Source organism: Curcuma longa, chromosome 10 (assembly GCF_044706935.1).
Source record: "Curcuma longa cultivar G26 ecotype Majalengka, Jawa Barat chromosome 10, ITB_CL_G26_1.1, whole genome shotgun sequence".
NCBI classification, from domain to species: Eukaryota; Viridiplantae; Streptophyta; class Magnoliopsida; order Zingiberales; family Zingiberaceae; genus Curcuma; species Curcuma longa.
The window spans coordinates 2,225,345-2,238,569 of NC_133870.1; the positions used below are offsets into that span (position 1 = coordinate 2,225,345).

Genomic DNA, 13,225 nt, shown 5'->3' on the forward strand with positions numbered 1-13,225 from the left:
TAGTTTAGCAATTCTATGAGATGAGTCCAGAATATATATAGTTTCTGAAATTTACACTGATCATTTATTTTCTGAAGCATGTGATAATTTTATCCACCACGAGCTGAATTAGCTATCCTATTACAACTGAGAATAATGATTATAGTTCTAGTTATTCTATTGTAGCCACTTGTTAATCTTTTGCCTAGATTGTCAGTGTTAAGTTACACTAGCTGACATATTATTTGCAGTTATTGTGATCGGTCAATTTTTGAGAGATCCCATGCCATTATCGTTGGGTAGCAGCCTTAAGAATTTTACAGTATAGGGAAAAGTTTCGTTTTTATGATTTGGGATACTTTGCTGTAGATTGGGCCAGTCCTTCAAACAGACGATCCACTTCTGACTATTGCATTCTTTTGGGAGGTAATCAAGTAAGAAGTAGAGTTTTGAAAGTATAAAGTATAAAGGGAGAATAGAGCCTCATTTAGGTTAAGCAATTGATAATCAAGCTAGACTATAGCCCTATTGAACCAATAAAGCTCTACTGTGACAATCATGATATGATGCACCCAAAATCAGTGTTTGACAAAAAGGATAACACAGAGAGATTGATTGTCACTTCATCATAGAAAAAATGCAATATCCAATGAGATCTGAACTTCGTTTAGTAGACTTGCTAAATTTTTAAAGAATTTACAATTGAGTACGCTTGTACGAAGTTGGATTGCCACAATATATTTGAACTAACAGGCTTAAGTGTAAATATGTGACATGTTTAATAGTAAGGTTGTTTTCATAATATTCCTTATTGATATATATAAACACACAATATTTACCTGAGAATGTACAAGAGATGAATAGACCTTTGTACATATATTTCAAGTAGGTCCTCAACAAGGACAACTTGAGAATATGTTGCAAGGCATTTAGAGGTCAACACTAATTTAACAATCCAAATAGGATTCAAGGACTCACATTATATTTTAATGTAATCTTCAATTTATATTATGATAAAAAGGGCAGCCTAGTGTATGAAGTTCCCGTCAATGCGGAGTTTCGGGGAATGGTCTATTATAGACAGTCTTATCCTGTTTTGTAAGAGGTTGTTTCCGAGTAGCCTTACCCTGTTTTACCAGAGATGAAAATATACCTTTGTACATATTTCAAGTAGGTCCTCAACAAGGACAACCTGAGAATATGTTGCAAGGCATTTGGAGGATCAATGCTAGTTTAACAATCCAAATAGGATTCAAGGACTCACATTATATTTTAATGTAATCTTCAACTTATATCATGATAAAAAGGGAAATTTGGTGTATGAAGCTTCCCTCAATGTGGGGTCCCGAGGAATGATCTATTATAGACAACCTTACCCCGCTTTGCAAGAGGTTGTTTCCGAATCTCGAATTCGTGATCTCCAAGTTACACGGTGACAATTTTATCATTGCACCGAAGCTCTTCTTCAACTTATATCATGATACTAGAAAAGAAAATAATGACATTTATTTGTAGGCTTAAGTGTTCAACCTATGCAATTCATTTTGTTGACTGTTCATTACTATGCGTTGTAAAGCAGGACTGGGCTTATTTTAATTGAATTGGTATCATGGTAATTAGACTGTATCAGATTATTTACTTTAAAATAGTATCATAATATGTACTTATTAATTTATTATTAATTTGATTATCCTTCTTTGAGAGGTGCAGCACTATGTTTACTGGATGGGTACCTACTCTTCTCCGGGCTGGTAGAGGAATGACATTGTGGAAAAATGCAGCAGGAACACAACCTTCCCTAAAATTGGAACTTTTTTCATATGAGAACAATATGGTAAGTTTGGTTTGATATTCCAATGTTTGCATCTTTTTGCTAAAGTAATTTATATTTTATGTAGTATTCAAGAATCATACGGGAAGCACTATGTGAGTTGGAAATTCCATACATTCTTCATAACGTCGGAGAGGGCTCAGCAAAATTGAAGCACCTTTTGCAGATGTATGGTTCACAAGAGGTAAGCCGCCAAGGACCATTTATTCAACTTATCATTACTAGTATACTTTAGGTGTGTTAGTATGAGAATATTCTTTTATCAATACTAGTTAGTTTGAGCTAGTCGTGCCATGATATATACTTAATGGTTTATTTGAAATACAAGATATGGACATGTTGGGCAAAAATCAAAATGATGTCCCTTCTTTACAAAATCATCAAAGGAGCACCCATTTTTTATATACATCACAAGGACACCCATTCAATGTTTTCTGCCAAATTTATCTTTTTTGAAATCCATTGCACCTTCACCTACCCATCTAAAATAAGTTCAACCGATTTGACACTTGTGCCTAAGCAAACCCATGTAGTAGTTTTGGTCAATCCTATTACATGAGTTGGAATTTTTAAAAAAATAAAAAAAAAATATTTTTTAAAAAAATATTGGAGAGTAAAATGGTATAAATTGTGACATTTTTTTTATAAAAACACTACATGAATTATAAGTTAAAAATTACTAAAAGTTTGTCTTAAATTCGGATGAAAAAGGTTGAGGGTTGTGTAACGATGTTAGGCAGCATCAAACACATGTAAATGTATAATAAATGGATTCATCAAACTGTTGTGCTACTGTTAAGTTGTTCCTCGGAAGGAATGCAATGCTAATCTTAGGTTATTCCTACTGTAATGTCTCCTAAGGACCGTTACATTTTCATGAAAATTTGAGTGGTGTTAAATATGCAAGAATTCTCATATTATAGATTGGATAAAAATAAATATTATAGGAATATTAATCGTCTTAGATTTGGAACATAGAACATAGCAATGCTCATAGGTAAAGCAATGAATGTAGTAGATACGATGATTAAGAGAAGAATTAATATTTTATGTTTATAAGAGACAAAATGAGTAGGAGAGAAGGTAACGATGAACTCGAATTTTAAGTTATGGTACATAGGAAAGGAGTAAAATAAGAAATAAAGTAATGATTATTATAAATAGTTTGTTAAAGAATGAAGTAGTAGAAGCAATTAGAAAGAGAGATAAAATTATAACTCTTAAGATAGTGGTAGCGAAAGAAACTATTAATGTAATTAGCATATATGCATCTCAAATAGGATTAAATAAAGACACCAAATATATGTTTTCAGAAAACCTACATGAGGTAGTGCAAAAAATTTTGGCAAATGAGATGATTTTAATAGATCTAAATGGGCATATAGAGCAAGAAATGAGGAATATGATAGGGTGAGTGGGGGTTATAGTTTTATAATACGAAATGAAAAAGAAAAAACTATATTAGATTTTGCAATATTATATGAACTTATAATAGCTAATACATTTTTCAAAAAAAGAGAAGAACATTTGGTTACATTCAAAAGTAAAAATAATAAATCACAAATTGATTTTCTTATAATCAGAAAGAATGATGGAAACTTTTGTAAAGATTGTAAAGTCATTTCTGGAGAAAACTTACTACCCAACATAGGTTAGTAGTTTTACATATGCGCTTCAAGCATAACACCAATAGAAGGAAGACTTGCATGACTCCTAAAATCAAGTGGTGGAAGTTAAAAGATAGGAAACAAAATATATTTAAAAGAGGACAGAAGCTCAAGTATTAGGAGAAATATATGGTGACTTAAATACGATACGGGATAAGAAGATATTAAATTTGAAAATGATGATCAAGAGCAGACTTGGTGAGTCAAAAGGACGTGCATCACCAAGTAAAGAATTTTGATGCCGGAATGAGAAAGTATAAGAGAAAGTGAAGCAAAACGAACAATTGATAAGTTATTATTCACTTATAAGAATGGAAAATTTTTTTTAAAAAATGTATGTAATAGCAAAGAAAGTGGTGAGTGAAGACAAGAATAAAACTTTCGAATGTTTATATCGACAATTGGATACAAAAGAAGGGGAAAGAGACATTTATAAAATAGTTAAAGTGAGAGAGAAGAAGATAAGAGATCTTACCCAAATAAAATACATTAAAGATGAATGCAATAGGGTATTAGTGAATGATAAGGAAATAAAAAAAGCAATGAAAGAGATGTTTTCATTAACTTTTTAACGAAGGTTTAGATGACCAACTTAATTAATTAAAAAGGTCAGAAGAGTATAGAAATTAAATTTTTATCGTATAATTCAAACTTTAGAAGTAAAACATGCTTTAAATATGATGCAAAATGAAAATATGGTTGGATCAAATGATATTTTGATAGAGATGCGGAATTATTTAGGAAAGCAGGGTATTAATGTCTTACAAAGTTATTCAACTTGATATTGAGTGTTTTTTTTGTGATTATAAACAAGGATTAAAATTTCGAGCCGTATCGCCAGATATGGGCGAAAAATTTCGTTCCACTGAGGCACCGGCACAGCGTCGACACAAAAATTCCGATCGGGGAATGCCTCCGGAGGCGTCGCCCGGGCTCGACGACGCCTCCGGAGGCGCTGCGTGGCCTCGGCAACGCCACCGGAGGCGCAACTCGAGCCCGGCGACGCCGGTGGAGGCCCCGCCCGGGATCGGCGACACCGCCAGAGGCGCCGCCCGGGGCTGGCGACGCTCTGCGCATGGGCCGCGCGTATCGATCGTGCGATTTTTTTTTTTTAACTTAGGGTTTAATTATGTTTTAATAATTAATTCCTAACTATAGTTCAAAGTTATAATTCGGGATAATTTAAATAGACTTTATTAAAACCTATAAAATTATCCAAAAAATTATTTTTTATTTTTAAATATTTTGATTAATTTTTTTATTTTAATTAATATATTTTATATTTTAAAAATACCGAAACTATACCGGCACGGTATGATACGGTACCGAAACTGTATCATTCCGGTCCGGGACCGAAACTCCGGCACAGCTCGATATTTTAAACCTTGATTATAAAGTACCTCTAAAACTTAAAGGATAGTTTTACAAAATGACGGTTAGACTTGTTATGTTATATTGGGATGAATTAGGGTTGACTCGAGAACATGAGTAAAAGATGAGAGTCGTAGAGATAAAGATGTTAAAGTGGATGTGCATACATATGAAGATGGACAAGATAAGAAATGAGAACATTAGAGAGAAAGTGAGGTTGCACCTATTGAGAGAAAATTTCGAGAGACACGTTTAAGATATTACAGACATATACTATCAATAAATACTCCAGTTAGACAATGTGAAATTATGACAAATACACACATTAAATGAGGAAGAGGAAGATCAAAGAAGATTTGATTTACAACGATAAAATAAGATAAAATTTATTTGAATATAGATGATGATATAATAAAAGATAAAATCCAATAATGTAAGAAAATCTATATAGCCGACTCTATCTAGTTGATTAAAACTGCAACATGGTTATTTTCTACTCAAATTTTGAAACTAAATATCTAGGTACACTCAAGTAGGTCATTATAGTTCATGATTAAATGACTAAAAATTGATCATATAACAGTTTTAGTCGATACATGGTCATTTTTTAATGTGAATATGTAAATGAATTGGAGTTCAACCATGCTTTTAACGTGACTATATTATTCAAAAATGACTACGTAGCAGTTTTGACCATTTGTATAGCAATTTTGACTAGTTAAAATTGCTATATAGATCTAGCAATTTTGATCAAAAGTACTAGACATATGGTAAAATTGCTAGATTTATATAGTAGCTTTGGTTATGTAGACCAAAACGGTTAAAAAGATGGTTAAACTGCTACAGTTAGTTTTGAGTCATTTGGTCTCTTGTAAGCTTGATTGAACTTTAATGCCCTCCTAGAGTGCATCAGTACATTCACATTCAAATTGTTAGTAGAAAATAATCTTTTAGTAAAAATGTTACATTGTTATTTTTGATCATATAGTTACTTTAAAAGCATGATTGGATTCTAATGACTTTCTAGAGTGTCTATATATTCAAATTTAAAATTTGAGCATAAAAATGACCTTTGGACTTATTTTGAGTCATTTGGTCCCTCTGAATGTATGGTTGGACTCCAATAGCTTACTAAGGTGCATCTTTCAAATTCTGAGCAAAAATAAACATGTGAAAGTTTGGCTAAAACTATTACTCTATAATTTTTGAGTCATTTGATAATTTAAAAAAAAATGAATAAACTCCATTGACTCCTATGTTGAGTTTTAAGTAGAGAATGATCATGTAATAATTTTGAACCAAAATTACTAAGATTACGATGTGACTTTTTTAAAATTATTTTTAGATTTATAACCTTTGTATGACAATATTTATATCACTTTACTATTTATTATTTTTAAAATTTATTATTCATGCGATAATTTTGACCAAAATGGCTACATGAGTTTACCTAGTCACGTTAAGTTGGCTTGATAACCAATCTGACTTTTTTTAGAGATGCATGTGATTGCTGAGGGTTTAGAAAGGTAATTTGGTAAAAAAAACATTAATTAGGGCGCCATTTTGATGATAAATTAAAAAAAAAGACAATTAAAACATTATTATTCTATAAAAATGTTGTAATTTTGTGCTCATATATGTCTCTCAAAGTTGACACCTGTGCATCGCATGTAGGCAAAAATGCATACGCTTGTTAATTCAAGATGACATGTTGCATAATGTACTCGGCATTTCTGAAAATGCCTATACTAATGCAAGAAAATGTGCTTTTTTTTTTTTTTTTTTGCATTTGTAGGTGCCTTATTTTGTCGATCCTAACACCGGGATTCAAATGGGTGACTATAAAGAAATTTTGCGCTACTTGTTCCAGACATACTCTAGTAGCTAGCTTTCTGTTATATGGGTCAGGTACTTCCATTTCATGTAGCCTTCCTTCCACTTTATTGAAGCTGGAAATCTCATCTTTTTTATTCCATTTCATGTTTGAATGGCTGTAAATATGATGCCAACTACCATAAGCAAGCTCTTAGTCTGTAAATTCTAGTTAATTGATTACATGTTATTGGGGGATGTCTTCCGGCTGGGTAATAACCCCCCTAATAAAACTTCATTTGTGCATGACGGAATGTTTAGTTGATTTACAGATATTTAACTGGTAAGTGCCTCCCTTCTGTGCCTGATCATCCAAGTTTTATTCTCAACCTTCACTTCAAATCTACATCTTATGTCCGCCTTCCTCTTTTGTTGGGGTCTAAAACCTCTTGGACTAACCTTCTAAATTTTCATCCTTAAACTTCAATTCAGAGTTATAGCTCCTTGGCCTCCTTTTTCTTTCCTTTCGGAGTTTGTGGTATAGCCTCTCTCTTTTATTAGGCGGATAGTATCTAATTCTTCTCCTTAATCAGCGAAGTGATTCTTGTTTAATTCATGTTTATGCCTCTTGAGTCTAGCCTCGATATCGGCCTCTTAGACTTCAAATTCTAAATTTCATCAGTAATCTTTAGCTCAAAATTTCATCTATCTATCTCTAATTGCCAAATATGTTCTTAGAGTAAATTTTTAATAGCTAATAATATGATGGCATGTGTAACTTGTAGGCCACTTGTGTATTTCTAAGCAAGTTAGAATATGGTAAGTGTCCTTGCAAAGAAAATCAGAACTTTCTTAATTTAATATTATCTTTTAATTTACACTTCATTGAGTTAACTCTAACATTCACTATTTTTGTTGACTTAAAACTGTGAAAACTGGAGAATTTCATTTCTCTTCCTCCTGTGACTTTTAATATGGTGAAACAAATTGTTTCAGATAGAGGAGAATTTTCATCCTCTATCAATTTATAATTTCTCCAGAGCTTCATCTTATGAGTGTCTTCTTTATCTTGCTACTTCTTCCAATCTAAAGATAGTTTTAAAATTATCACATTTTAGCTAAAAATAAAATTCTTATAAATGCAAATATATGCATAAGTATAGCATATGTTGATCTATCAAAATTAGTATTAATCATAAAATTACATTTGCTTTAAGAAAAAATGATAAATCTCAGTCAGTCGCATTAACTCAATTCCTGGAGGTGACCGGTTCGGTCCCACGGAAGTTTTCCATCAGCCACCAGGGTAAATCGGGAAGCGCACGCAGCAGCCAACCCAGATGACTACATTTGCTTTAAGAATTCTGCATAGATAGTTGTCATTTTAATGCCTAGCCTTTGACCCATCTCTACAATCTTCACTTTCCTTTCGTGTAGTTCTTCAGCCTGTTTGCAAGTGGGAAAACTTTTGTTTGATTTGATACAAACTGGAACTGTGGATGGAACTTTTGTGATGTGCTCAAATTTTATATTTCACATTTGATTTATTTTAGTTGTTGAAGTCTCTATTACACAATTTTCGTTAGACTAAACTGGACTTTTTATGGATGGAACTTTTGTGAGGTGTTCAAATTTTATATATATGCATACATGGATATATAGTGGAGAATGTGGCATATGTTTTAATAGGGTAAATCATGTTCCAAAGAGCCATGTATGGGACAAGTATCATAGGGCACATGTATGAATTGGAGGTCAGGAATATATTTTGATGTTTGAGTAATATGTTTATTTTTTAGCAATGTATTGCTTGAATGAGTCAACTATCCAATAGGTCAAAGTCGATTAGATACTTGACAATGGAGAAGTTCAATAGGTGGTAGTGATGGAAGTCCAACCTTGCCATAGAGAATTAAGTGTTTGATAGTGATGGAAGTTAAAGCAGGTCATGGAGTGATGAATGTTTGATAAGTGATGAAGTCTTAATAAATTAAGGACAATCAAATGTTAGATAATGGTTGAAGTCATGTATTGGGTTTGAATCTTTTGTATGTGGTAACTCGATCTTAAGAAGGGTTGAAATCTTTTAAGTGGTATCAAAGCCATAGGTTAGGTTGTCATTGATTTTACAATATTAAGATGTGAGTTTTTCGATGATTTTGGTTTGAATGCATGTGTTTTGCATTAGATTTTATTTTAACGTGTTAAACGATACAATTTCGTCAAGATTTGGATATATAAAGTTTAAGATTTTAAGTTCTTCGAATCAGATTTTTGGGGAAACCGTCATGTTTGATCCATAAAAAATATGATAATCAATGATCAGTCGATTAATGATTTAAGACAATCGATTAATGTGTTAGGAATTGCAAATAATAAGTTAAAAATTTGATTGATTGAAATTAGTCAATTGTTGTGCTGGTAATCGTGAACAGTAAGTTTTTTGATCGATTGAGGCACTCGACTGCTTGTGCAATTGATTGTTATTATGATCCAATTGATTATTGCTCGCGAGTTGAGAATAGAATATTTTCTGATCAATTGCATCACTCGATAGTTATTTGATATCAATCGACTGTTGTCTTCAAGATCAAACATAAAATAATTTTTAATTGACTAATGCATTCAATTGTCTTGGCAATTGACTGCAATTGAGGTCCAGTTGATTATTTGCACAGTTGATTATTTGCACATGGGTAGAGAACATAAGGTTTTCAAGTCGATTGAAGCACTCGATTAATTCCCATCAATCATTTACTTCTTCTCCATTTAGTTTTTGCACATAGGTAGAGAACATAAAGTTTTCAAGTCAATTGAAGCACTCGATTAATTCCCATCAATCAATTACTTCTTCTCCATTTAGTTTTTCTAGGTTTTCTATTGAATCAATTTATACATATAGTACTAAATTGAATTAATATTATCATCAAAGTAAAAATTATTAGATAGATTTAATGTATTTTGTGTCTATATCTATGTTAAAAATAATTAATTAAAAAAATTACTTTTAAACTAGATATGCACTTAAAAGTAGCTCATTATAAGCATATTATTGTGGATCATGCACGTGGTATATCAACTCAAAAAAAAGATATTATATGGCTGATTAATGTAATAGTTAGCTGGAGTTACAAATAATCAAACCTAATTCATTTAGTAATAGTTATGAATCATATGCATATCGAATGTATTGATCCAAAAAAAAACACATTGTGTGGTTCTCGTCCTTTCTGTTCCATCTTATCGTTGTTTTTAGTACTTGTTCGCGTCCTCAAGGCATGGTTGAGTTGATTATTACGGGACAGATTTGCTGAAGTGGACAAGGATCGAATATGCTCTTTGTCATAGTGGTTAATTATAATTTTTTGATTTATCTCCTCACAGATGGTCGTGAGACTGACTGTGTGGGACCGCTGGGATAGCAGATTTTATCTTTTGCTGAAGAGTACTTGTTCGCTCCGACTGATCTCTTTTTCTTGTTATGAATAAGCAAGTATAGTAAGAACATCCTTTCACATGAAGGTTAGTTGACACAGGGTTAAGGTAATATTGCTAAGAGAAAACACATTGGAAGCTTCTATAAGAGAAATGAATTCCAAGAGTTATAATTATAATGAACAACGGTAGTTGCTCGGGTTTGGTTAGGGGTCCCAGGTCCGTCTTCACTGGAAAGATTATGTTAGTGCAGGGAGCATCAGATAATTGAATTGATATTTTGATCATGGTAAAAAGTTTAAGTTAAGATTGTGTGGTGAACTAACAAGCTAAGTTGAGTGTGTAGAGAGCACAGGAAAATCCTAAGTGAGGTTGGGTAAAGAAGTCCTAGTCTGTGAATCGGACAAGAAAGTCTTAGTCAAGCGGACTAGACAGGAAGACTTGGCCAATCAAAGCACCAGATAGGAAGTCTAGACGGGTCAGTGGACCTAACGTCTAGTGGATCGATGGGTTAGCGAGAATTAGACATTGGAGGAAAATTTTGGGAGCTAAGGATCAGATGTTGAATAAAAATCCAACCATGTTTAGAGGATCGGATGGTTGGCAGAAGGTAAATTCTCCTGAGAAGAGTAGGTGAAGACGTGTTTCCTTGAAGAGAATAGTAGGCGTCGGTCTAACATAGGATTTCACTAGAAACCTAAAAGTCAAGATCAGATAATTGTAAACTTGACTAATTTCTTATAAAATATATATTATTCTTAACTCTATGATGTAGAAAATTGAGGGATCGGAACTTCGGATTATGGGCACCCTTAACGATCGAACGGTGCAACCACCTAGAAGGGATCTAGGCGCCCGAATGTCAGCTGTTCAGACCAGCGAAGTGGATGAGGTGGCGAGTCAAGATTGGCCAGAGACACTTCAGCTTCTAGGCACTCAGAAGGCTCCAGGCGTCCGGAGATGGATAAGACACAGGTGCAAAATCAAAGTTGATCCGACAATCTCCACATTAGCATTCTAGGCGTCCGAAAGGGATATAGGCTGCCCAGAGATGCTAAGTCAGTGTCGAGAGCGGATCAACGAGCCGACGATGGAGGTGCCCGGAAGGAGCTCCAAGCGCTTAGATACGTTAATAAAAGCAGCTACGAGGGAAACCCCTCAAGCATCAATTCACACTTACTCTACGACTATTCTACACGCGATCGAACCTCTCGAGATGCTGCTATAACGTTGGAAAGTTGCACCTAACAACTGCACGCACATCCTAATCATCTTTGTCGGTAACTTTGATTTTATATTTCATCTTTTGTACTTAAATATTTGGACGGTGAAAGTGTTACCGATCCTACATCTTTGTAAAGGCGAGACTCTTTCTAGTAAGAGAAAGAGTTTATTAGTGAATTGTCCAACTTAAGCGGTTAAGGACTACAGACCCTTGGAATAGCAGTCAATGGTTGTGAACCAAGTAAAAAAAATGAATACTTGTGTTTACTATATCTTCTGTTGTGTACTCGAGTTACGAGTTTTTCTGAAAAAGTGTGAAAAAGTGACAAGCGCTATCCACCCCCCTCTAGCGCTCATTTCGATCCTACAATTGGTATTAGAGCAAGAGTGCTCAAAATTAATGCAACCACTAATCGAGTCATTTTGTCGTCGCTTTAAGTTTTTTTTTTCAAAAATTTTAGATTTCTTCCCGCATTACTAATCTAAGATTAAGTCTTAAAATATTTTTTTGTTCATTTATTGTGCAAGATTTTTTGGATGACCCATCAAGAAGGCTACAACACCGTCAGACCTCCCCTCTTCTCTAGAGATGATTTCGTGTACTGGAAGGGCAGAATGAAGTATCACTTGAAGACTCAAGCGGACATATGGATAGTCATACAAATTGGCTTCACTTTTCGACCAATGAAGATGGAATCCCGCAACCCTGCGAGAAGTGGGATAACACAACTAATTGCAAAATCGAGGTAGATGTGAAGGCCATCCAAATCTTACAATGCACAAAGGAGGAGCTTAATAAAGTGAGCCCCCATAAGCGAAAAGGATTTATGGGACAAACTGATCAAGCTACATGAAGGGACCTCCGACACCAAGGTAAGTAAGCGTGACTTACTCTTAAATAAATTATATAACATGAAAATGTAGGAAGGAGAGTCTACCAGTGAATTACACGTAAGAATTCAAGATCTACTCAACGGTCTACACGCTATAGGACAACCATGGAGAACCGTGATATTATAAGGTACGCGTTGAAAGTGTTCCCAAGAAACACCTTATGGTATCAATGGTTGATGCTTACAAGGTATCTCAAGACCTTTCTAAGATTAAGCTTGATGAATTATTCGAATTTGAACTCCATGAGCAAACTAATGCCACTCCGGATAAGAAAGGTATTGCTCTTCTTACAGGACAAACGAAGCAGAAGGAGTCAAAGGCGAAGCACCAACCCAAACCCGAATCCGAAGATGAGTCAGGTTCAAAAGAAAACGATGAAATCACCACCGAACTAATTAACCTTGTTCGGAAAATGTTCAAGAAGAAGAAGGGCTTCAAAAAGTTGGACGTCAACAAAGTGATCTAGTCCAAGAACAAGCAAGCTGGATCAAGTCGAATTGCACTCAACAAAGCTAAAGTAACTTTCTACGACTATAACGAAAAAGGATATTTCAAGATAGATTGTCCAAAGCAAAAGAAGGAGAAGAAGAAGAAGAAGAAGAAGGCAAGGAGAAAAGTGCTAAAAGCTATGTGGGATGAATCCTCCTTAGAAGAGTTAGACGAGGAAAAATAAGCAAGCTTCCTAGCTCTACTAGCACAAGAGCAAGTGGCCAAAATTAAATTCGAACCCGACATTGAGTCTGAAGTTGAGTCAAGTCAACCACCGATCCGTATCTAGTTCAGAAGGCTCAAACCCCGATGTAAGTAGCTAAATTAGTTGAATGATTGTATTTGGTAATTTACTATTTATCTCACAAACTAGCTAAGTTCACAGTCTAGGTAAATTCACTCCAAAAGGAGGTTATACTCCTTAAGGAGAAGACTAACCCTAGTTCCTCAACAAGAGATGTTCAGAGTGGAACTTTGACTTATGTCCAACAACTTGAGAAAGAAAATTCCACCCTAAAAACTC

At 34.1% G+C, this 13,225-nt stretch overlaps 1 protein-coding gene across 1 annotated transcript in view; it reads left to right on the plus strand.

Moving 5' to 3' along the window:
- The window catches only part of LOC141836301 (uncharacterized), a 53,693-nt gene extending 46,727 nt beyond the window's left edge, over window positions 1–6,966 (plus strand). Inside the window, exons 8-10 of the mRNA XM_074723761.1 lie at window positions 1,690–1,813; window positions 1,878–1,994; window positions 6,644–6,966. Coding sequence (XP_074579862.1) covers window positions 1,690–1,813; window positions 1,878–1,994; window positions 6,644–6,736 — 334 coding nt within the window. The 3' untranslated portion in view covers window positions 6,737–6,966. The remainder of the gene's footprint in view (window positions 1–1,689; window positions 1,814–1,877; window positions 1,995–6,643) is intronic.
- The last annotated feature ends 6,259 nt before the right edge of the window (window positions 6,967–13,225 follow it).